At 38.0% G+C, this 22392-nt stretch overlaps 1 protein-coding gene and 1 non-coding gene across 2 annotated transcripts in view; one reads left to right on the forward strand and one right to left on the reverse strand.

Moving 5' to 3' along the window:
* The window catches only part of RSRC1 (arginine and serine rich coiled-coil 1), a 263566-nt gene that overhangs the window by 15327 nt on the left and 225847 nt on the right, over positions 1-22392 (forward strand). Inside the window, exon 3 of the mRNA XM_042460744.1 lies at positions 3811-3936. Within this exon, the coding sequence (XP_042316678.1) occupies positions 3811-3936 (126 nt within the window). The remainder of the gene's footprint in view (positions 1-3810; positions 3937-22392) is intronic.
* On the reverse strand, positions 19147-19336 carry LOC121927406. Its single transcript, XR_006103201.1, has one exon. It is a non-coding gene; the product is annotated as a U2 spliceosomal RNA (small nuclear RNA).

Consider the following 22392-nt stretch of genomic DNA (forward strand, 5'->3'; position numbering starts at 1 on the left):
CTTGAGTTTTTCTTTTTGGGAAACACTGATGTCCTTGTAATATCCCTGGTTTGTGCTTTCAAATCATTTCCAGTTTATGGCTACCCTAAGATGAACCTATCACGGGGGTTTCTTGGCAAGTTTCTTCAGAGGGGGTTTGCCATTGCCAATCTCTGAGGCTGAGAGAGTGTGACTTGCTCAAGGTCACCCAGTGGGTTTCTATGGCCGAGCCAGGATTTAAATTCTGGTCTTCAGGCTCTGCAATATCCTTGGTTAGTGAGTGATATATACTCGTCTCAGAGTTATTTCTCTTCTGGCGAGCTTATCCACCTGACCTTGTGTAAGCAATATTGTTCCACCTCCTTGATTACTGTATGATTGCATTGTTATTGTAATTGGCGATAGTGTAAGTTTTAATGTAATTACTACTGTATTCCATTTTATCTATATGTTTTGTATGCATTTTATGGGCTGTAATCCCACCTCAATTCACCTGGGATAGGCAGGAAAATACAAATAACAACAACAACAACAACAACAACAATTATTTGTGGGCCTAACAGCCAAGATGCACTAAAGATATGGGTAAATATTGCTGTATTTGAGACGAGAAGAAAAAAGGTCAAGAATGATTGTGTATATACAGAAATTAATAACAAGCACAATTACACCCTCAAACACAAATGAGAGACAGCATAGGAATTGGGGAACCCCCCATTGTACAAGGGTTCTGCTGTTCACATATCTGGATCCCAGTGCCTTAAGTATGATAGTCAGTTTGCACGTGTTTCCTTAGCTAGGCTTCAGAAAGGCTTGCTTCCAAGGGATGTACAGATCGACTTGTCACTAAATTTGCTTGCTTTTGGACTTGAATTTCTATGCATCTTTTGATTTGCTCCTGCAGTGTATAAACTAGAATATTTTTTTCAACTAGCTGATAAGATATTCTGATATTTAAACTAATAAGTATTTGCAGAAGACTTCATCATGTTCCTATCTGGAAATCGTCTTCCAAAAGTACCAGTGCATTGACATCATCCTTATGGTAACCCAAATAACCATCATGTGCATATGCTTTGTCTTGAAATATAAGGAGCAATTGAGTAGGAATACAGTTGCACATATTGCCATTTATATAATACTGCTCTGTTGGACATAGGGAAGCCCATCTTTAAGTAGTATAGCTCAATGATGTATAGCTAATGTGTACCATGATCTGGATTTGATAATGCATATTATGAACTGAGTTTGATAAAACTGAATTTGATAAATCCACACTATGTAATCTGTAAGAAGCACTGGTTGAAGAGCCTACCCTTCACAGGGATGGGGAGGTAGTTTTGTATTTAAAGTTAAAACTTACTTGAAGTGATGGATCAGTTTTGTGAGAAAGCAAAGTACTGTAATGAGGCTTTCAAAGAAGGTAACAATGAATGTAGCCATGTGGCTTCTGTATACGCCTTCATTTATTCCCAACCCCTCTAAATAGAAAATCTATAACAACAATTTTTAATCCATACATTAAAATACTATATTATCATATGGAATAAATAGAGACAGATTATAGCTTCAATACCATTTCCAGTGCTGTATATTCCTTTTGGTTACATAATGGGCTCTTGGTATATGCTTGGGTTTGCTTCCAGTACACCCCGTGCATGGATGCAGAGTCCATGGATGCAGAGTCAGTGTGCACAGTGGGTTGACTGTGCCACTTTTCAAAAGTGAGGACAGACAACCACTTTCAAAACTGGAAAAAAAGAAGCTTATGTTAAGTAAAATATTTTTTCAAAATACAGTAATCTAATTATCAACCAGTCATGTTGTATTTTGGGGTGTTGTCTGCATGGGCCAAAAGGCCCAGCTTCCCTCCAGTCTTGCGTCATCTGGTTTAGACAGTGCAGACCAACCCACCAGGCAGGATTGGATCCAGAGGATCTAATGTGACCCCAGAGTAAGGAGCCTTTACCCTGGGGTAAAATAGCCCTGGTTTTCTGTGGACTTTCTAAGAAACTCTGCAACAAAACTGGACTGTTCAGACAGCCCCCCTCCCCCATGCTCTTTACCTTTCCAGCAGCTCCCCAGTTGCCCCATCTGACACAGAAATGTGGATGCAGCCACACGCCCCCATTTCAACATCAGATGGGGCGATTGGTGGGCTTCTCAGTTGGATCCACCACTAGAAAGGTAAGGAGTGGCACACAGGTCCTGGGTCAGTGAGGGGACGAGTGTGTGAACAAAGACCTAGGGACTAACCCAGGTGAACGCCAAGGCCATCATGGAATAGGAAGGAAAAGGAATTTTCCTTCTTTAAAAGAAAAGGGGACCCATAAAACCAACTATCTTTTTTAAAAAATATATTTTATTATTAAAGTTTAATAGTTACAGAAAAAAGAAAAAAGACACACCAAAGAAATAAAAACAAACAAACACCAATTACAAAACAATCTATAATACATATATTATTAAACCCCTATATTAATCTTTCCTGGTTGCATTACTTACTAATTCCCTCTTCTAAAACCTCCCCCAACATTGAAAAACATCCAACGTAGAACAAAATAAAGAATAGAAATAAAAGTTACCTTCCCATCCTTTGAACTGAAGAAATTAAATATATTATTTATATGACTTTCCTTTAAGTATCTTTAAGCGTTTTCACAAAGCACCTTTTAATTAAATTCTTATAAATTTCTAAATATTAAACTATATTCCCAACATAATAGTATATCAACTAATACATCCTCTATATGACCTATTTTTACATATTTCTCATTATCTTCCTTTATACATGAATTTACAATTATTGTTTTGTTTTAACAAATATAACAGGGTTATGACAATGTTAGTAGCAAAAAAGATAGTACGCTTCCTGATGACTCATATAAAACCCTACAAAATAGACATTTCCATTTCCGATAGAGATTGGAACAGTATTTGGACATGTGCTCCTTTTAAAGCCCTTCAAATAAATATATAAAATAGAATGTAGATGGCATATTACTTGCTCTTATTAATTAATAAAAGTGTGTCATTGTCTTGTTGAAGGAGTCATTCTGGCTTTTGAATTTATTCAGCAACTCGTTTATCAAATTACAATTTAAAAAAGCAATTTATTATTTTAATAAATTAAATTTGAATTAATTTACTTATTTTTTGAAAGAGGATATATTTATGCAAAGTTTATAAAACAATCAAGGTCAGCACATCCTTATTGAATGTTACATGTAGTATTTTGAGAAATATTACACCTGCACAACATCAACAAATGCATAAATCAACATATAGAATTGTGTAGACTATTTCTCATTAAAATATATACAATACTATAAGACTGGAGTGGGCTGAAAAGGAGAATGAGTATGGATAGAGGCAGCCCTGACTGTGAAACAAGACTAGTGTTGAAAAGGGGTGCTTTCAGAGTGATTGCCAGTGCAGTTGCTTAAAACAAAATTTTAAGCACCAACATGGAAATCTAATTACATTTTGTGAAAAAAGCAATTAGTGTTGTGTCCTGGGGCCAAGTAAACATCACTGATGAGAGAATTTCATAGCTACTGTATCACCTCTGAGAAGGCTTTATCCCCAGTTTCCTTACCTCTGAAGGTAGAAGTAAAGAATGGTTTATGAAGACCTTGAGTAGATATCCATGTAGATACGGTACCTTTGTACAACCTGTATTTATGTCAAGATATGCATGGATTCTCCTTTACTGTACATTCTCTGTCACAGCATATCTAAAGAGGAGAAGTTCTATGGCAATGCAAATGTAAAATATTAACTATATTGTGGCCTGCTGTTAAATGAGTTTTCTGGTGATACCTGTTTTAGGCGCAGACATCGATCTAGCAGCAGCTCATCATATGGATCCAAGAGAAAACGGAGCCGCAGCCAATCAAGAGGGCGAGGAAAATCATATCGGTCTCAGAGATCAAGATCAAAGAGCAGAACAAGAAGGTATGAGAGTTTTACCACCACCAACCACCCTGTTAAGATTGACCAAATGGCATATTTTATCTTGCATAGGTGGGAAATACCTTCATTAGGATCAGTTACATTTTCATACATTGTTCAGGCTTTTGCATTCGCCAGAAGTCTTCATTAGACTAGATAATAAAAAAGCACAATGGGAGAAAAACATGGAAATCCGAATAAAAAGTAAATAAATAAAATGGGTTGGTTAGACCTTTTGGGCTAATAAGATCTGTAACTGAACTGAGTCCCAAGATGGAGATTCCAAGTTTGATGAATCACTGACAGATATGCCCGTATTTAATTCTACATTCCCCAGGCTTAACATTTGTGATAACATCAGTGCAAGAGGAAAGACTAAATTAACTTTCCAATACCTTACTGAAGTTGTAATTTTTTCTAACTTGGTGGTATAACTAACAGGGTGTGGTATACATACTGGATGTGAGTGGCAGTCTGGTTGTGGTGTCTGTCATTCCATTGATCTCTGAGTTTGGTTACATAGTTTGCCATATCATGTCAGAAAATGCAAGAAATGCTTTTTTTTTTTTGCTGAGTATTTGTGTTAATATTCATAGCAGGTGAAGCAGTCTCAAGATGAAAGTAGTATTCATTAGTACTCATGATCAATTCTCATGAAAAATGAATACAGGTATTTGGATCTCTGTGTGGTATGAACAAAGATATTGAGCTGCACATTTCCTGTGAGCATGAATGAAGTAACTCACATTATGCATTTATGAAATCATCAGTAGTAACTGAAAAATGATTTGTAATTTGTGGATTGCAGAACTCTCCAGCTGTTATGAACAAATCATAGTTTTTACTTTTAGCTTCTGTTAGATCCTGAATCTTAATAAAACAGAGTCTCTCTGTGTGGTTTCCACGTGTGGAAAAATTATCTGTTCTGAATTGTGTTCTTTGTGAAGACGCAGCTATGTAGTTTGGAAGTTTGATAACTTACACTTGATCTTAGCCAAAAGGCCGAGAAGCCTGCCTGAGAATTCTAAATACCCCTCCTTAAAACTGCAAATCCCGAATGCAACAGGAGGCCAGCTCGAGCAGTCAAAGTGGAATAGTAGTATTTTAAGAGTATAGTGTGATAACAACACCTTGTCAAGCCCACATTTTACAGCTTGTTTGCACAAAATATCATGGGGAACTTTGTCAAAGGCCTTACTGAAATCAATATACTATATCCACAGCATTCCCTTTTTAACAAGTTGGTAATTTTATCAAAGAAAGAGATAAGGTTTGTCGGCATGCCTTCTTCTCTGAAATCCATGTTGACATTTGTGATTATGGAATGCTTTCTGATGTTCACAGACCTCTTTTTAATGATCTGCTCTAGAATCTTTCCTGGTATTGATGTCAGACTAATCTACAGAAGCTGGCAGAGGATTCTTCATTCCTTCCAGGAGGAAAAGGGCTGGTTTTTTCTCCATGTGCTTTTGGTGGATCTACCTTATACTTGAATTACAGTGTACTCGGATACAATACCCGGTTACGAATTTGGGTACGAAAAATCCATGGAATCATGTTGGTACGAATGTTTTTTCGGGAACGAGAAATTTTGCTTTTTCGCTTTTCGCACAAACGCGCTTTCCCTTGCGCATGGCACGGCTACGAGGCTTTGGTTACGAAAGCGCCGACAATTAATTCGTACCCGAGGCACCTGATGCATTCTGGGAGTCACTGCGGGTGAGGTTTTTTGGGTGAGTAATAGCACCATACTTTGTCATCAGGTTATCTAAAGATAATCTTACCCTATATAGACACCTCAGATTACCTTTAGAGAAGACTATGTTGTTGTGTGGCAGTCTGCAGGCTCTTATCTAATGGCAATGTCATGAAGTACCTCTAGTGTTGGCACCTATTCTTTAGGTGTGTTCTGCCTATTTTACAGGAGTTACTGACAACTAGATTCTTTGTTTCTCAGGAATTTCCTATTGATAAAAGCTACCTCATACTGTCTTGGCTTTTAATTTTTTTTCTGTTTAATTGTATTTGTTGAGGAAATTATTTTGTTTTCATTTGTTTGTAAACTACTTTGAAATTACAAACAGTATCTGTCCAATAATTATTGCAGTGAATAGCATTGATAGTTAATAGTGTAGATTATTTTCAAAAATAGAATATTTTATTTGAAAATAGAAATGTTTGTATAAAAATTCTTGCAGTTTATTATTTTATTTTGTTTATCATTTTATAGTTAATCCTCAAGGCCTAGAATATTCCTCACTTGCCTGGAAGACAATTCATGGTCCAAAAGGTGGAAGAGGCAACAAGGGGTCAGCTATTTAGATCGATCCTAACCAACAAGGATGACTTGGTTAATGGGGTGCAGTGGTGGGATCATTAGGTGGAAGTGACCATGTTCTCCTGGAATGTAATACAGTGGAAAGGAGAAGCCAGGCAAGTCAGACACGCATCCTAGACTTAGGAGAGCGGATTTCAGTAAACTTAGAGAAGTATTGAGGGCGATTCCATGGTCAGAAATACTAAAAGATAAAGGAGTTCAGGACGGATGGGACTTTCTCAAAGGGGAGATACTGAAGGCACAATTTCAAACAGTTCCAGTGAGAAAGAAAAAGGGAGGTGTCTCAAGAAACCAGGATGGATGACAGGAACTTTCAACCGAGCTAGTTTGAAACGGAACAGTATAAGAAATGAAAAAGGGGGAAATCACACAAAAAGGGAATTCAAAGAAATAGCAGGCATGTGTAGGGGTAAGTCAGAAAAGCTAAAGCGCAGAATGAACTCAGGCTTGCTAGAGAGTTAAAAACATAAAAGAGGGCTTTTTTGGATATATCCGCAGCAAAAGGAAGAAGAAGGAAACGTAGGGCCACTGCGTGGAGAAGATGGCAAAATGCTAACAGAAGACAGAGAAAAGGCAGAATTACCAACACCTTCTTTGCCTCAGTCTTCTCAGAAAGGCAAAGGGTGCTCAACCTAGGATAATGGAGCAGAGGACAGAATAGGGGAATTTCATTCAGCACAGAATAAGTAAAGAGTAGTAGAGGAACACCTTATTAATCTAAATGAATTTAAGTCTCCGGGACCAGATGAACTCCATCCAAGTGATTAAAAAAACTGGCAAATGTAATACGGAGCCATTGGCAATAATCTTTGAAAACTCCTGCAAAACAGGAGAATCCCAGCAGACTGGCGGAGGGCAAACGTTGTCCCCATCTTCAAAAAGGGGAAAAAAGAGGATCCCAACAATTATCGTCCAGTTAGTCGACATCAGTACTAGGAAAGATTCGGGAGCAGATCATTAAACAGAGAGTCTGTGAACATCTAGAAGGCAATGCCATAATTACAAAAAGTCAACATGGGTTTCAGAGAAACAAGTCATGCCAGACAAACCAATCTCTTTCTTTGATAAATAACCAGCTTGTAGATGAAGGGAATGCTGTGGATATAGTATATCTTGATTTCAGTAAGGCCTTGACAAAGTCCCCCATGCTTCTTGCAAACGCTTGTAAAAAGTGGGCTAGACAAAGGAACTGTTAAATGGATCTGTAATGGTTGACCGGCCGAACCCAAAGGGTGCTCAACAATGGCTCCTTTTCATCTGGAGAAAAGTGACCAGTGGGGTCCCACAGGGCCGGTCCTGGGCCCAGTGCTATTCAACATCTTTATCAATGACCTGGATGACAGAATTGGGAGCAACTTATCAAATTTGCAGATGATACCAATTAGGGGGAATAGCTAATACCCCAGAGGAAAGGATCAGGATTCAAATGACCTGAATAGACTAGAAACGTGGGCCACAGCTAACAAAATGAAATTCAACACGGAGAAATGTAAGGTATTGCACTTAGGGAGGAAAAATAAAATGCACAGATATAGGATGGGTGACACCTGGCTGAATGAAACTAACGTGTGAAGGTGATCAGGAGTCCAAGTAGACCACAAGTTGAACATGAGTGAACAGTGTGATGCGGCAGCTAAAAAGGCCAATGCTATTTTAGGCTGCATCAATAGAAGTATAGTGTCTAGATCAAGAGAAGTAATAGTGCCACTGTATCTGCTTTGGTCAGGCCCCACCTAGAATGGTGTCCAGTTCGGGGCCACAATTCAGAAAGGACATTGAGAAACTGGAGCGTGTCCAAAGGAGGGCGACAAAAATGGTGAAGGGTCTGGAAACATGCCCTATGAGGAACGACTTAGGGAGCTGGGGTGTTTAGCCGGAGAAAAGAAGGTTAAGAGGTGATATGACGCCCTGTTTAAATATTTAAGGGATGTCATATTGAGGAGGGAGCAAGCTTGTTTTCTGCTGCTCCAGAGAACAGGACCCGGAACAAGGATGCAAGCACAGGAAAAGAGATTCCACCTGAACATTAGGAGGAACTTCCTGACAGTAAGGGCTGTTCGACAATGGAATGATCCTCGGAGGGTGATAGAGTCTCCTTCCTTGGAGGTCTTTAACAGAGGCTGGATGGCCATCTGTCAGGATGCTTTGATTTGGATTCCTGCATGGCAGGGGGTTGGACGGATGGCCCTAGTGGTCTCTTCCAACTCTATGATTCTATGATTCTGATAGTTATTATTTGGTGGGTGACGCGGGTTGAACCCAGAACCGGAAATGTTGCTTTCACCCCGGTCCCCAGCCGGCCAAAGCTAGCATGGCCTAAATGCTGGCCACTATATTCATAACAAGAAGGATTGTGTGAGAATCTTTTTTGGCAGGTGTGGTTAAACCAACAAAGTTGATGGGTATTGAGAGATGGAACCATTTGTTGCCATCATTATAAATCTTTAAAAAGATAAAGAATGCTCAAGGACATTATTATGGTTACTCTTGGGCACATCCAGCCTATTTATTCAAAAGTTGATCATGTTCACTAAATTCTGTGTTTTACTCACACTATTTGGGAATACTTTTTGGAAGAAACAAAACCCCATCTTACAGAAACACAAAAACCAAACAGTATACAGTCGCCCTTTGACTCGTGGGGGGATCCGTTCTGCCTCCCCGCGAGTTTAAAACATGTGCATATTCAAGCCCCATAGGCTTGAACAGGGCGTGTGAATACGGGGTGCACACCACGGGCGTGTGCCCCATTAAGTTAATAGGGGTTGCCCCTCCACGGATTTCCAAGTCTGCACATTTCAAGTCCACGAACTTGGAGGGCAACTGTACTTTGTAAGTTGATATCTGATATTCTGTGAATCTGTAAATGGTTTGATAACAAAGCATTCCAGATATCCTACTATGTGGATCTGGCTTGGTCGAAATGTGGAATATATATTGAGTTAATGAGTCAATAAAAAGATAATTCAGAAAGAATATTGTTAAGTAGTACATAATACATTTCTCTGTTTTTTATTGTTGTTGATGTGGAACAGAACCCATCTATAGAGGAAAAGAGCTTTTCTTCCAGTTCTGATCTCTTGTGCCTTACAGATCGAAAGACTGTACTCAAATTATCTTCCTCTTTTTAGCATGGTTAACACATCTAGTGATTTTAGCATTGTGAAAAGTGTATTAAGAGTTCCCCATATAGCTATGGTATAGCTCTTTCTTTCTTTTTGCTTTTACCCTTGATTTTACATAAGAAGCTAAGTCTTTTTGTTTCCCCTTGTAAGCGAATATATGTGTGGCTGATTAATTGATTAACATGCGCATTAAGTGACAGTATTTTTAGGGGTACATTAAGATATCTTTGCTGAAGTAGTTAGACTGTTCTCTTCTAGATCTTATCTAACAAAAAAGAAGCCAAGTAAAAGATATACTATGGCCTGTTACAGACAGGCCAAATAAAGCTGCTTCGAGTCACAGTGGAGTAGTGGTGTTTCAATGATGCATGCGTCTAAGATTCAGAAGCCACACCAAACCCACGCTCCAGCACTAAGGACTGGAGAGTGGCTTGGTGTGGCTCTGGACTCTTAGAAAAAGCATGGCAGCATGAAACACCATACCTCCACTGTGACTCGAAGCAGCTTTATTTTGGCTGTCTGTAACAGGCCTATATGTTTATATACAAATATATGCTGAAACTGATTCCCAGTTAAAAATTATCTCAGATCTTCAAAAGCTTTTTTAAAAAATGCTTTTGTTTCTTCTCAAGGAATCCCATAATTTCAGTAAACAAAGAAAAGGAAATCAAGGTTATATATATGTTTCCTGTCTTGAATCATGGTTCCACATGTTGAGCTTGGAGTAGAATTCATATATAATGTGATTTATAAATTAAATGCTTAATTGTTTGAAGTTAAATGTGAACTTTTAATTCAAAAATGGTGGTCCTCCCCTATACTACTGTCAGCACTTTAACCATCAGTGAATTTTGATTTTTTTATCCAAAAGATAAATATGTTCATATTGAAATTATTTATTTTATTTTAGATAACCTCAAATCAAGAATTGAGGCTCCCTGGTAAAGCTGAAGGTTCAAAATTGTTCTTCAGCAAAAGGTTATGATGCAAATAAGACTTAATAAGATCACAAACTGAACTTCAACAAAACAGCCGAGATTTACATTAAATTAGGAATTTTAAAACTGATTTAGTTCGTTTTACTGAGCATTTGCGTAATAACATTTTGTCTTCCTGCAATCTTTTTAAAGACAATAATTTGTCTGTGAAATACGGGCACATCTTCAGCAGAAAAATTGAAAGTAACAGCTCACTTTCTGAAACCACAGATATAGTGATATAAAGAAATATTTCAGCTCTACAAAATTTAATAAATCATCCCATTTCCTAATTTGATCATATTAGATGCTGATGTAGAAGAAGCATTTCAAATGCCATCTCCTCATTAATATACATCAGTCTGGGGAATGGAATAGAATACTTATACAGAGATGTCACAGTTAGTGTTTCTTAGTTTACTAAGTGAAACAGGTTGATGTGATACTGAGTGCTATTTGTCAATGTCTTGTTAAAATGGTTTGGGTTAAGTTATGGAGTCCAGAAAGACGGTGGCTGATAAATCAAAAGTGGATTGAGTGGACAGGAGGCAGTGATTGATATTGTGACAGGATATGAAGAAAGGAATCTTGATGCAAGCATGCACAATATTGAATATGAGAAGGAAAATGACCCTGGAGTATGGATATTATTCAAGGAAATGAGAATAATAATATCAGTTTGAAATTATTGCCATGTGAAGATTAGGATACGGCGGTTCTTATTACAGTATTATATGTCTCTTGGATAGCTTTATACATTTAAACATGCATGTAGGACTGAGGTATTTTTGCTGGTGGCGTAATTAATTATTTTCTAATACTGTAATTTTAAAAGTTGCTTTGTTCATTTACATATACATGTGTTGGATTATTTATTTATTTATTTATTTAGGCTTCTGGAGACTCATTTGAATAAAACAAAGAGTTAGCCAATTTTACTTGGTATTTTCAGCAGATTTGTGTCTTAGTTCTACTAATTTGTCGTTGAGTTGCATGCCTCAAATAAATGATTTTAAGTCCAAAGTTTCTTGCAGAAATGGTACTGGAGATGTGTTCATGTAGGTACAGATAAATGTGGTCTAACGTATATAATGAATTTTTTTTTTCATGGGCTGCTGATATGTAATGTTAATTAAGGTACTGGTTGTTAGGTTACAAACTCACTGTTGCCAACATGCCTCTGTTATAATTTTTTTCATGTCGTCTTTTACATCAGTTAGATTTTTGCATTTTAATGTATAGGATTAAAAACTCACATTTATTCCATTATTTTTTCTTGTGGTGTACATAAATTAAGATCTGTTATTAATATCTGTAGGTAACTAAATTTTATTGTATTGATGACACCAGTATTGGAATTAACATATAAGGTACTGATAATAAAGTTTCTCTTATTCTGGAAACATGGGTTACAGTCAGCAACTACTGCTCCTCAGGATAACATATCATTATAAGTTTCTGAGCACTTAGAAAAGAATACTGTGATTACTAAGAACCAGCATGGGTTTCTCGAAAAGAAGTCATACCAGCGTAACTATATCTCTTTTTTGATGTTACAAGCTTGATAGGTTAGAGGAATGCTCTGAGTGCATTTTGATTTCTACAGCTATTTTGACAAGGTTCCTCATGATATTCTTGTAGTCAAGCTGGTAAAATGTGAGGTAGATTATGCTGTTGTTAGGTGGATATGTAGCTGGTTGAGGGACCAAATCCAGAGATTGATCACAAATGGTTCTTTGTTGTCCTAGAGAGAAATGGGAAAAGGGATGCCACTAAGCTCTGTCCTAGCTCCAATGTTTTACAACATATTTATAAATAATAGGCATGAAGGAATAGATGGCATGCTTATTAGATTTGAAGTGGAACAGGTAGGCAAAAACTGGATTCAAGATGAGTTTGGTGCAACGGTTCTCAAACTATAGGGTGGGACCCCCAGGAGGGAGTGTGTAATAATTTCTCAAAGGTATGTAAGACTTGGAGGCCCTGATCCCCCTTCCTCCCTCCAAACTATTTCTGTGCTGAAGGTGAAGAGAAAGGCAAAGAGGACATTTGGAGCAGCTGCCTTTGCCTGAGGAAAAAAGAGAACACAAGAGAAATGAATGTTTCCCTGTGACTTTGTGAGAGAGTAAATGAATAAGTGTGTGAATAAATGAAAGGGCATCAAGTGTTGGTGTATGTGAAGATGACTGTGTGTGAGACAGTATGTGTAAAATTTATACATGGGTTAAGTATTGAATTTATTTAAATAAAACTTGTAATTTGAACAAGGATATTTCCTTGTAAACTCTTAAAATATGAATGTACATGAATTTGCAAATGAAAAATTGCACACTAAACAAACAAAATATTTTTATTCATATACCATGTAAAGCGAGAGGTAGGTGCAATATCCACATGTAGATGTGAAGGGTAAAAAGGGTCACAAGGGTAAAAAGTCTGAGAACCTCTGTGTGACGTGACCTATTTTCTATGCCTTGACGTTACCTTTTAGAAGGTCCCTGGTCATTGGTACTGCCCTGCTTTCACCATTTATACATTTTCCCTAAATGTAGAATGGTTAGGGTCACACTTAATAATAATAATAAATTTTTTTTTATTTCTATCCCGCTCCTTCCTGCGATCAGGGCGGCTTACAACAAGAGTTAAAACATCCATCCATACATAAAACATTAAAACATTAAAATACAATGTATCAAAAGCCATCTTACACAATAAAAATAACAGGCAAAAAAGCCCCATAGCCCAACCTCTTGGCCACGGAAGAGGAGGGAGGCCCATAGGATTTTATTCGGGGAATGCCTGTTGGAACAGGAAGGTTTTCAGGTCCTTTTATAAGTTTAATATCTTAGGTAGTGTGTTTGTCTGTGCCTATATATATGGTTTGGAATTCACTTAGACAGATGCTTCTGTTATAACAAATAAACATTAACTTTATTGAATAACATTTAGCAAGAAAGTAGCTTAGGCAGAATATTTAGTCAAAAAACTGACCCCAAAAAACTGAGTTGACTTATCCATGAGTCAATGTCAGTACCATACTTTAACTGTTATTTTAAAAAGAAACCATCCCCTCATGAAAGGCAAGTGTGTTATTTAGAACAGAGTATTACTCTCTGCCATTAAGAAAACAAGATAATATAGCTATTTCAACATGAATTTATATAATAAATAGATTTTAAATTATAATTGTTATATATATATATATATAAAAGGAGGTTAGTTTCGTTAAAGAAAGCTCAGACTATGGAATCTGTTTAAGGAAGCTTACATGTGTTCGTTTCGGTATTGTTGGTTTTTGTGTGTATGTATGTATGTTTTCGTGACCTATTATATGTAATCGTTTTTTTTTAATCAGTAAAAACTATTAAGAATATGAAAGGCAAGTGTGTAATCTGTCCTGGAAGCACTGACCCCACACTATTCATTCATCCATACAGCCTTTAGGAGCCCTGGTGGCGCAGTGGTTAAATGCCTGTACTGCAGCCATTCACTCAAGACCACAAGGTTGCGAGTTCAAGACCAGCAAAAGGGCCCAAGCTCAACTCAGGCTTGCATCCTTCTGAGATCGCTAAAATGAGTACCCAGACTGTTGGGGGCAAATTAGCTTACTTGCTGTTCACCGCTATGCTCTTTGGAATAGCGGTATATAAATAAAACAAATTATTATTATTATTATTATTATTATTATTATTATTATTATTTAGTACAGTGGTTCCTTCCCTTACACGGGGGATCCGTTCCAGACCACCCTGTGTAGGGGAAATTCCATGTATGCTTGAGCCCCATTAAAGACAATGAGGCTTATGCCTGTGTGGGCGTGCGTCAGTGCGTGCGTCATTAATCTTTCCAGCGTGTGGCGCTGCTGCTTTTGGTGCTGCTTTCAGCATATGCTGAAAGCTGCATATGTTACCTCTGCTTGTGACGCGGGCGTACTATATGAGCACAAACTTGCCTGCTGGAATTTTGTAAGTTTTTTGACGTTTTTTCCCTTTGCCTCATCCTTTAGATCCTTTGTTACATGCTTCTAAAATCCATAATTTTGGCGCCCAAACCGATTCTCAACTTATGCATGAAGTCGACTTGTAGTTGAGTATATATGGTATATCTACTCCTTCCCATGCAGCCCCTCTCTCACAATCAGCCTGAACTGTGATTGGCTGTCAGGAAACCAAGTCTGCCCAATGACTCCATCACACTCTGGTTTAACAGACTAGAGAACTGTGCTGAACCTAACAAAATTAACTTACAGGGATAAATGTAAAGTATTGCACTTATGAAAGTAAAATCAAATACATAAGTATATAATGGATGACACATCTGGTTTAACAATAGTACACATGAAAAGGATCTAGAGGTTTAGAAGACTAGAAGCATAACATGACTCAACAATGTGATATAGTGTCAAGAATGCTGCCAGTAAATGATTATTAAAGTAAAAGTACAATAAACTATTTAAAATAAGTTTAATGTGTGCTCTTGTTAGCCTATCAGACTTGTTTTCATATTGTTTGAAAATGCCATGCATAAATCATTGCCAGAAGTTTGATCCCGAAGGTATAGTTTAAAAAATGGCTAGTTCTTCATCTTTCATGCATATGATAAGATATGGTACAATAATATCCAAAATCCACAAAATGGTGATACCTTTGTTGGGCCAACCAAAATGCATAATATACATTTTGCAATTTGAGGCATTCATTACTCAGTTGTCTTTGGCAGAAAATTAATTGTTCAGTGTTGCTTAAAAGAGATCCTTTATCACAAACGGAGTATGATAGATCCAGTGTAACCTTTATCTCTTAATAATTTGTGCTAATCTATGAAAATCCATTATTGCCTGGTGGTGAACTACATAGGCTTCAATGCTGTGCACCCTTATCTGTGAATCAGTCCCCATTGAATTCAGAGGTATTGGTTTCTGAATAACATAGGATTTTGAAGGGATGTCATGTTGAAGATGGAGTGAGCTTGTTTTCTGCTGCTCCAGAGATTAGAACACGGAAGAATGGATGCAAACTAGAGGAAAAGCGATTCCAGCTCAACATTAGGAGGAACTTCCTGACAGTAAGAGCTGTTTGACAATGGAACACACTCCCTCAGAGTGTGGTGGAGTCTCCTCCTTTGGAGGTCTTTAAACAGAGGCTGGATGGCCATCTGTCTGAGCTGCTTTGATTGTGAGTTCCTGCATAGCAGGGAGTTGCACCGGATGGCCCTTGTGGTCTTTTCCAACTCTATGATTCTATGATTGTGCAGTAAGTGATTGTGAAGTGTGCTCTTGTTAGCTTTTGAGACTTGTTTCCATATTGTTTGAAAAAGCAGTACATTTTCATAGATTGTAAGACATTGTAAATTATTGCCAGAAGTTTGAGCCAGAAGCTGTAATTCAAAAATTGCTAGTTTCCACTTTTTCATGCATGTGATTTAAAATGTATGGACATTGCAGGAACAAGGAAGGTATTTGTGACAACCATAGAGAAGGTTTTATTTATAACTCCTGTTTGTATCTACAGATGGTTAAGACTCTTGGCTGACAGTAGCCAATTAACAATTTTTTAAATTTGCTCTTATCCAGCTGTTGGTATGTTCAGAGGTAAAAGGAAAATCTGAAGCTGTACAACACATATTATAGGACCATGGAAGAATATGAACCAGGGAAAACTAGGCATTATAAAAATAGAGATGGAACATGTACACATTGCAATACCTGGATTGAATGAGCTAAAGTGGTCAGGAATAGGACATTTTGAGTCACATAATTAGAGTGCTTTACCCAGGAAATTAAAATGTAAGAAGAAATGGGGTGGCATTAACAGTGAGGAGATATGTAGGAAAAGCTGTCAAAGGATATTAGGGCCTGGTACAGACGGGCCTCGTGGCATGTCTTGATGACGTGCTAGGGTTGCCTCGGGGCGTCTCTTACAGATGCCCTGCAACCCTAGCACGTCTTCCATACATCGAAATGACACAACAGATGCCTAGCGTTTGCACGTCACGGCGCCATAATGATGTGCATGTGCCATTGGCGCGCTGCGGTGTCATTATGGCGCCGCGAAAATAACCCGCTTTTTGTGGGTTCTTTTTGCTCCTCAAGGAAGTCGCAGAGTTTTTCCTGCTGCGGCTTCCTCACAGAGCAAACCAGGGGGCCGGCATACTGACCAAATAACATCAATAAGATTTTAAGAAAAACCTACCATTATGACCTTAATCCATGTTTATGCTTCAGGTACAGAGGCAGAAAAAGGAGAGATGGAAAGATTCTGTGCTGGAGTCCAGGAGGAAATTGATTAACTTAGTGTTAATCATTTGTCGTCATTGTTAACTGCCTTTGAGTTGACCTTGACTCATGGTGACCCTGTGAATGAGAAATTGTGAAGATTCCCTATTCTCTACCACTCTGGTCAAATCCTGCAGGTTCAGGCCTGTGATCCCTCTGATTGAGTCTAGCCATCTAACATGCAAACATACTCTCTTTCTACTGCCTTCTGCCTTTCCTAGCATTATTGGCTTTTTAAATGAGTCCTGTCTTCTCATGATGTACAGTGGTACCTCGGGATACGAAATACCCAGGTTACGAAATTTTCGGGATACGAAAAAATCCCATAGGGAATTATTGTTCCGGGTTACAAATGTTTTTGCGGGTTACGAAAAAACTTTTGGTGCTTTTTTCGGCTTTTTCGCACGGAATCGCGGCTTTTCCCCATTAGCGCCTATGGCAATTCGGCTTACGAAGGCTTTTCGGGTTACGAAAGCGGCCGCGGAACGAATTACTTTCGTAACCCGAGGCACCACTGTAATCAGAATGCGAAAGCAAGAAACTGAGTAGAATCAAAGATAGTAGGAATAGTTGGTCTCGGATCAAGAAATGAAGCAGGAGAGTGACTGACTGAATTTGGTGAGGCCAACAGTTTGTTTTGAGACCACTAGATTGCTCTGACAATCAAAGAGGCAACTGATGGACATCACCTGCTGATCTGTATAGAAACCAAATAGACTAGAAGTAAAAGATGGAGAAGCTCAATTCTCTCTGCAAAAATAGGACCAGAAGCAAATTGTGGCACAAACCATGAACTGCTAATATCAAAAATGAATTAAGCTGAAGAAAAACACTAAACCAACCATCTTTCATAAATATGACCTGAAGAACATCCCTTTAGAATTTAAAGCTTCTGAGGGCTTCTGAGGGAGAGAGGGGTGGGCCAATCCCACCAGGACCCCCCCAAAAGGAACTGAGCCCTTCCCAGAAGGCATCTGGCTCTATCCTCCACTCCCTTCCCCTTTTGTGTCATGTCTTCTTAGATTGTAAGCCTGAGGGCAGGGAACCATCTAATTAAAAGCTTATATGTACAGTGCTGTGTAAATTTACAGCGCTATATAAATAAAGCATAATAATAATAATAATAATAATAATAATAATAATAATAATAATGACCATGTGAAAAATAGATTTGCACTATTAAGCCTAATTGACTGGGACACAGAAGAACTTGTTTGAAGCCAGGGCATTGTAAGGGAGGAATACAAAAGATATGATCTACAGTTGAAAAGAAAAAGAAGCCTTAATGGATGATAGATGAAACTCCTCAAGCAGTTAAGAACTTACAAGAAGCAAAAATAAAAGGTGACAGAAATAGAATAAACATCCTGAATGCAACTGTTCAATGAATTTTACTCAGGGATGAGAAGAACTACTATAATAACCAATGCAGAAAAATTGAACATGACAACAAAAAAGGAGGAACAAAACACTTCTTCCACAAAATCCAAGACATCAAAGGTGAATTTAAACTAAGAGTGGGGGTGCTTTGCAACCAACAGGGGAACACATTACATGACCAAATAGGAATAAAAAGCCGATTATACAAAAGAGATGAAAGGATGACAGATTCATTCAAGGAAGAATCATTTGAATATGAACCTATAATTTTAGAAAGCAAATTGGAAGTTGCACTTAGGCGACTTGGAATAAATAAATCCCCAGGGACAGACGGCATATCGATAGAGCTGTTTCAGGCTACAGAGACAGAATTTATTATGCTGTGGGCCGGCGTATCCAAGCAGGAACCTCAGGATACTCTCAAATAGAATGCGGAAGCCGGCTGGCGAGGTAAAGGATTTATTTATAGAGGAAGGCAGGAGACAAAAACTATTTACGGCAATTACAGAGCTCATGGACAAACTGAAAACGAAAACTGTCTCTCACAGACATTCAGACCAGACTCTTACCACTGACTCAGGACTCACAACTAACATGACTAAGCTGTTCTGCTTATCTTTTACAGCTTCTTACGACCTTGGCTAGGTTATTACATAAACATAGCCTTGCTATCCAGGTGCTGTCTAATAAACATCAATTGTCTGGCTTTTCTCTGCTAATCTGTCCAAGGCCATGACCACCCCATACACATGCAGTATGGCTCTGCAGTTCTGCAGGCATAACATTACAACATTTTAGTGTGACAGAATCTAATCTAGTTCTAACTAAATCTGTCATCATTGTTTTATGGCCCACAGATCGGAAACACTCAATCTACATTCCAATCCCCAGCAAAAGCACTTTCTCTGAACCAACAGCTGCTGGCAAAATGTCAGGAATAAACTCTTCTAGAACACATCCTCATAGCCTGAAAAACCATTAAAAACTATGTCCAAGCTAGGTTCAGGAAAGGAAGAGGCACTAGGGATTATGTTGCAAATTTATGTTGGATAATGGGGCAAACCAAAGAGTTTCAGAAGAAAATCAGCCTGTACTTCTTAGATTATAGCAAAACCTTCAATTGCGTATATCTTGGGGGGGGAAAATAGATTGCTCTTAAGAAATGAATGTACCCCAAGATCTAGTCCCTTAATGGGTAACCTGCACTCAAGATAAGAGGCTGCTGTCAGGACAGAATACAGAGAACCAGAATATTTTTAAACTGGTAATGATACTACACTTGATCTTAGCCAAAAGGCTGAGAAGCAATTTATTTACTGTTTGGATATATTTTATATTGTGACGGCGTTTAGCTTTTAACAATAAATAAATTTCTACTTTAAAGTGGTAATGAATTCAGGTGAGGCTGCATTTTTTCACACTATTTGTTTAATTTGTCTGCTGGACGTATCATACATAAAGCAGGATTAGAGTTGGAGGAAGACATGAAAATTGGAGGAAGGAATACCAACAGTTTAAGATATGCAGATAACACCATACTAATAGCTCAAAATAGCAGAAACTGAAGATTTACTGAAGAAAATAAAAGAAGAAAGTGCAAAAGCAGCTTTATAGTTTAATATCAATAAAATAAACGACTTATGTATAATTTATAAAATATGTAGTTATCTAAAATATGTTTTATATAATTTTAAAACAGACAATGAAAACATTAAAATAGTTCAAGGTTTTCCATACCTTGGCTCAGTCATTAATCAGAATGGAGATTGCATTCAAGAAATCAGAAGACAACTAGGACTTGAAAGAGCTTGGAAGAAACTAGACAAGATCCTGAAGTGTAAAGATATATAATTGAATACTAAAATTAGGATTGTCCTTGTCAGCATATTTCTCATTTCTATGTATGGTTGCAAAAGCTGAATGGTGAAGAAAGTTGATAGAAAATGAACTCATTTGAAATGTGCTGGAGAATATTTCTACAGATACTATGGATTACTAAAATGACAAATAAATGGGTACTAGAGCAAATCAAGGTTGAACTCTCCATAGAAGCCAAGATGACTAAACAGGCTGTTGTAATTTGGCCATAGCATGAGAAGACATGTCTTAGAAAAGACAATAATGCTTGGTACAGAAGAAAGCAGGAGGAAAAGAGGAAGACTGCATTCCAGATGGTCAAGCAAGCAATGGCCCTTCAAAACCTGAGCAGGGCTGTTGATGATAGGGTGACCTGGAGGTCTCTCATTTATAAGGTTGCCATAAGTTGAAGTTGATTTGATGGCAGTTAACAGCACCCTATGGCCTGTTACAGACAGCCAAAATAAAGCTGCTTCGAGTCACAGTGGAGGTATGGTGTTTCAATGATGCATGCGTCCTAAGAGTCCAGAAGTCGCACCAAAGCCACGCTCAAGACTGGATCGTGGCTTTGGCATGGCTTCTGGACTCTTAGGACGCATGCATCATTGAAACACCATACCTCCACTGTGACTCGAAGCAGTTTTATTTTGGCTGTCTGTAACAGGCCTGTGAGTACTTTATGTCAAGTCATACTTTTCAAAAACATCATTTTGGGCCGGAACAGATGGCCCTTTAAAGATGCCCCGCTTGGGAGCGCAGGGTTTATATGCCACATGTCCCACATTGCCCTGAAGCCGCCCAGAGATCAGGCAGCTGCCTAGACATGGGCGGCTTTAAGGCGCTCCAGCAGCACAACATTTATACACCACATACTGCCAGAGCTGTTTGGAGCCGCCATGGGGCTGGGGCGGGGCAGGTCAAGCCGCCTTTCCCCGGCTGAAAAAGGAGTGGATCTTTGCAGTTCCTTTTTCAGCCGGCTTCAAGGAAGATTGGGGTGCTGCATGTGTTCGCCGTGGCCCCAATCTGTCTTTGGAAGGGGCCACTTCAAGACACCCCTTCTGCCTGTGTGTTTCACCCCTTAGTCAAAAGTACAAACTTGATTCAGGGTAGAAATATAGCCACTAAAACTAAGATGGGTAGGACGAAACTTCCATCTCTTTCTTACTAAAGTGACTTTAAAAAGGCATATGGGTTATTGTAGAAAGTATATTGAAATTTCAAATTATTTTATAACCAATGGGAAGAAAATCAATATGACCTTCTTACACCTGAGTTCATAGTTAGAAGGTATAATAATTTCGTGATTGTATGCCACAAGTGTATCTAAAATCCACTGCATGGCTGGCATTAAAATTCAGTACTTAAAGCAACATAATTTAATACAATTTACCTGTTCAACACCTTTAAAAAAACAACAACTAATGTTCAGAGGACAGTTTTCTTATGCTTTAAGAGCTGCATTGGTTTTATTTATACTATCCAAATATTGCTTAGTAAAATAAAATGTGTAAGTAATTACATACAAACACATAAAGAAAATGTTTGTTATAATTAAGTAGATTCATATAAGCAAATAGCTTATGGTAGTAGCCAAATAGGAGATGAGAGAAATGCTGTAAGATTGATATTTAAGAGACAGTTCTTGTACAAAAATTGCACATGCATGTAACCATACTATATGGCCACAGGGCTTTTCAGAATGGTATCTCCCTAGTAGATATCTCTCCCCATGGCAAGTACACAGGCCACCTTAGATTCTGGTTGGTATTCATAACTCTTTCAAAATTGTATCAACCTAGTATATGAGAGGATGAGCATAGTCATACACTTCAACAACGTTGGAGTTATAAATAAAACTCTAAAGATAGCACTTCCAAGCCAAACCTAAGTGTCATTGGAAATGTTTTTTTAGAAAATTGTCCAGGACCCATAGACAGATGTTTCTTCTGTTTTTGGAAGAGGATGAGAGTATAGGGAGATAACATTAGTACATCAGTAGAAGTGTCTTTTTATAGCTTTATAAAGAAAACATATAAAATTTGTATCCTCCCTGTGGGAAGTTTAGTTTGACATACATGGGGATATTTGTTAAATTGTTTATCATAAATGGTGTTCTAGGTAGTTCACAGGAACAATATAAATGTAATACACTAAAACAGCAATAAAATACAAAGTTCAATGTGTGAAAAAACCAAGGCAGATAATGCATCAATAAGAACAACTGTTAAAACTGATTTCAGTATAGTTACCAGTTTCAGTAGGAGCCCTGGTGGCACAGTAGTTAAGTGCTTGTACCACAGCCACTCACTCACAAACCACAAGGGGCTCTGGGTTGATTCATCCTGGCATCCTTCCATAGGTTGCTAAAATGAATACCCAGCTTGTTGGGGGCAATTAGCTTACATTTTGTAGACTGTTTAGTACATTGCTAAGTGGTATAGAAATGTACTGCACTTGTTATTGTTAGTGCAATACATGAAATATAAAAAGGTGTAAAAAGAAAATAAT

The sequence above is a fragment of the Sceloporus undulatus genome, chromosome 3, assembly GCF_019175285.1.
Source record: "Sceloporus undulatus isolate JIND9_A2432 ecotype Alabama chromosome 3, SceUnd_v1.1, whole genome shotgun sequence".
NCBI classification, from domain to species: Eukaryota; Metazoa; Chordata; class Lepidosauria; order Squamata; family Phrynosomatidae; genus Sceloporus; species Sceloporus undulatus.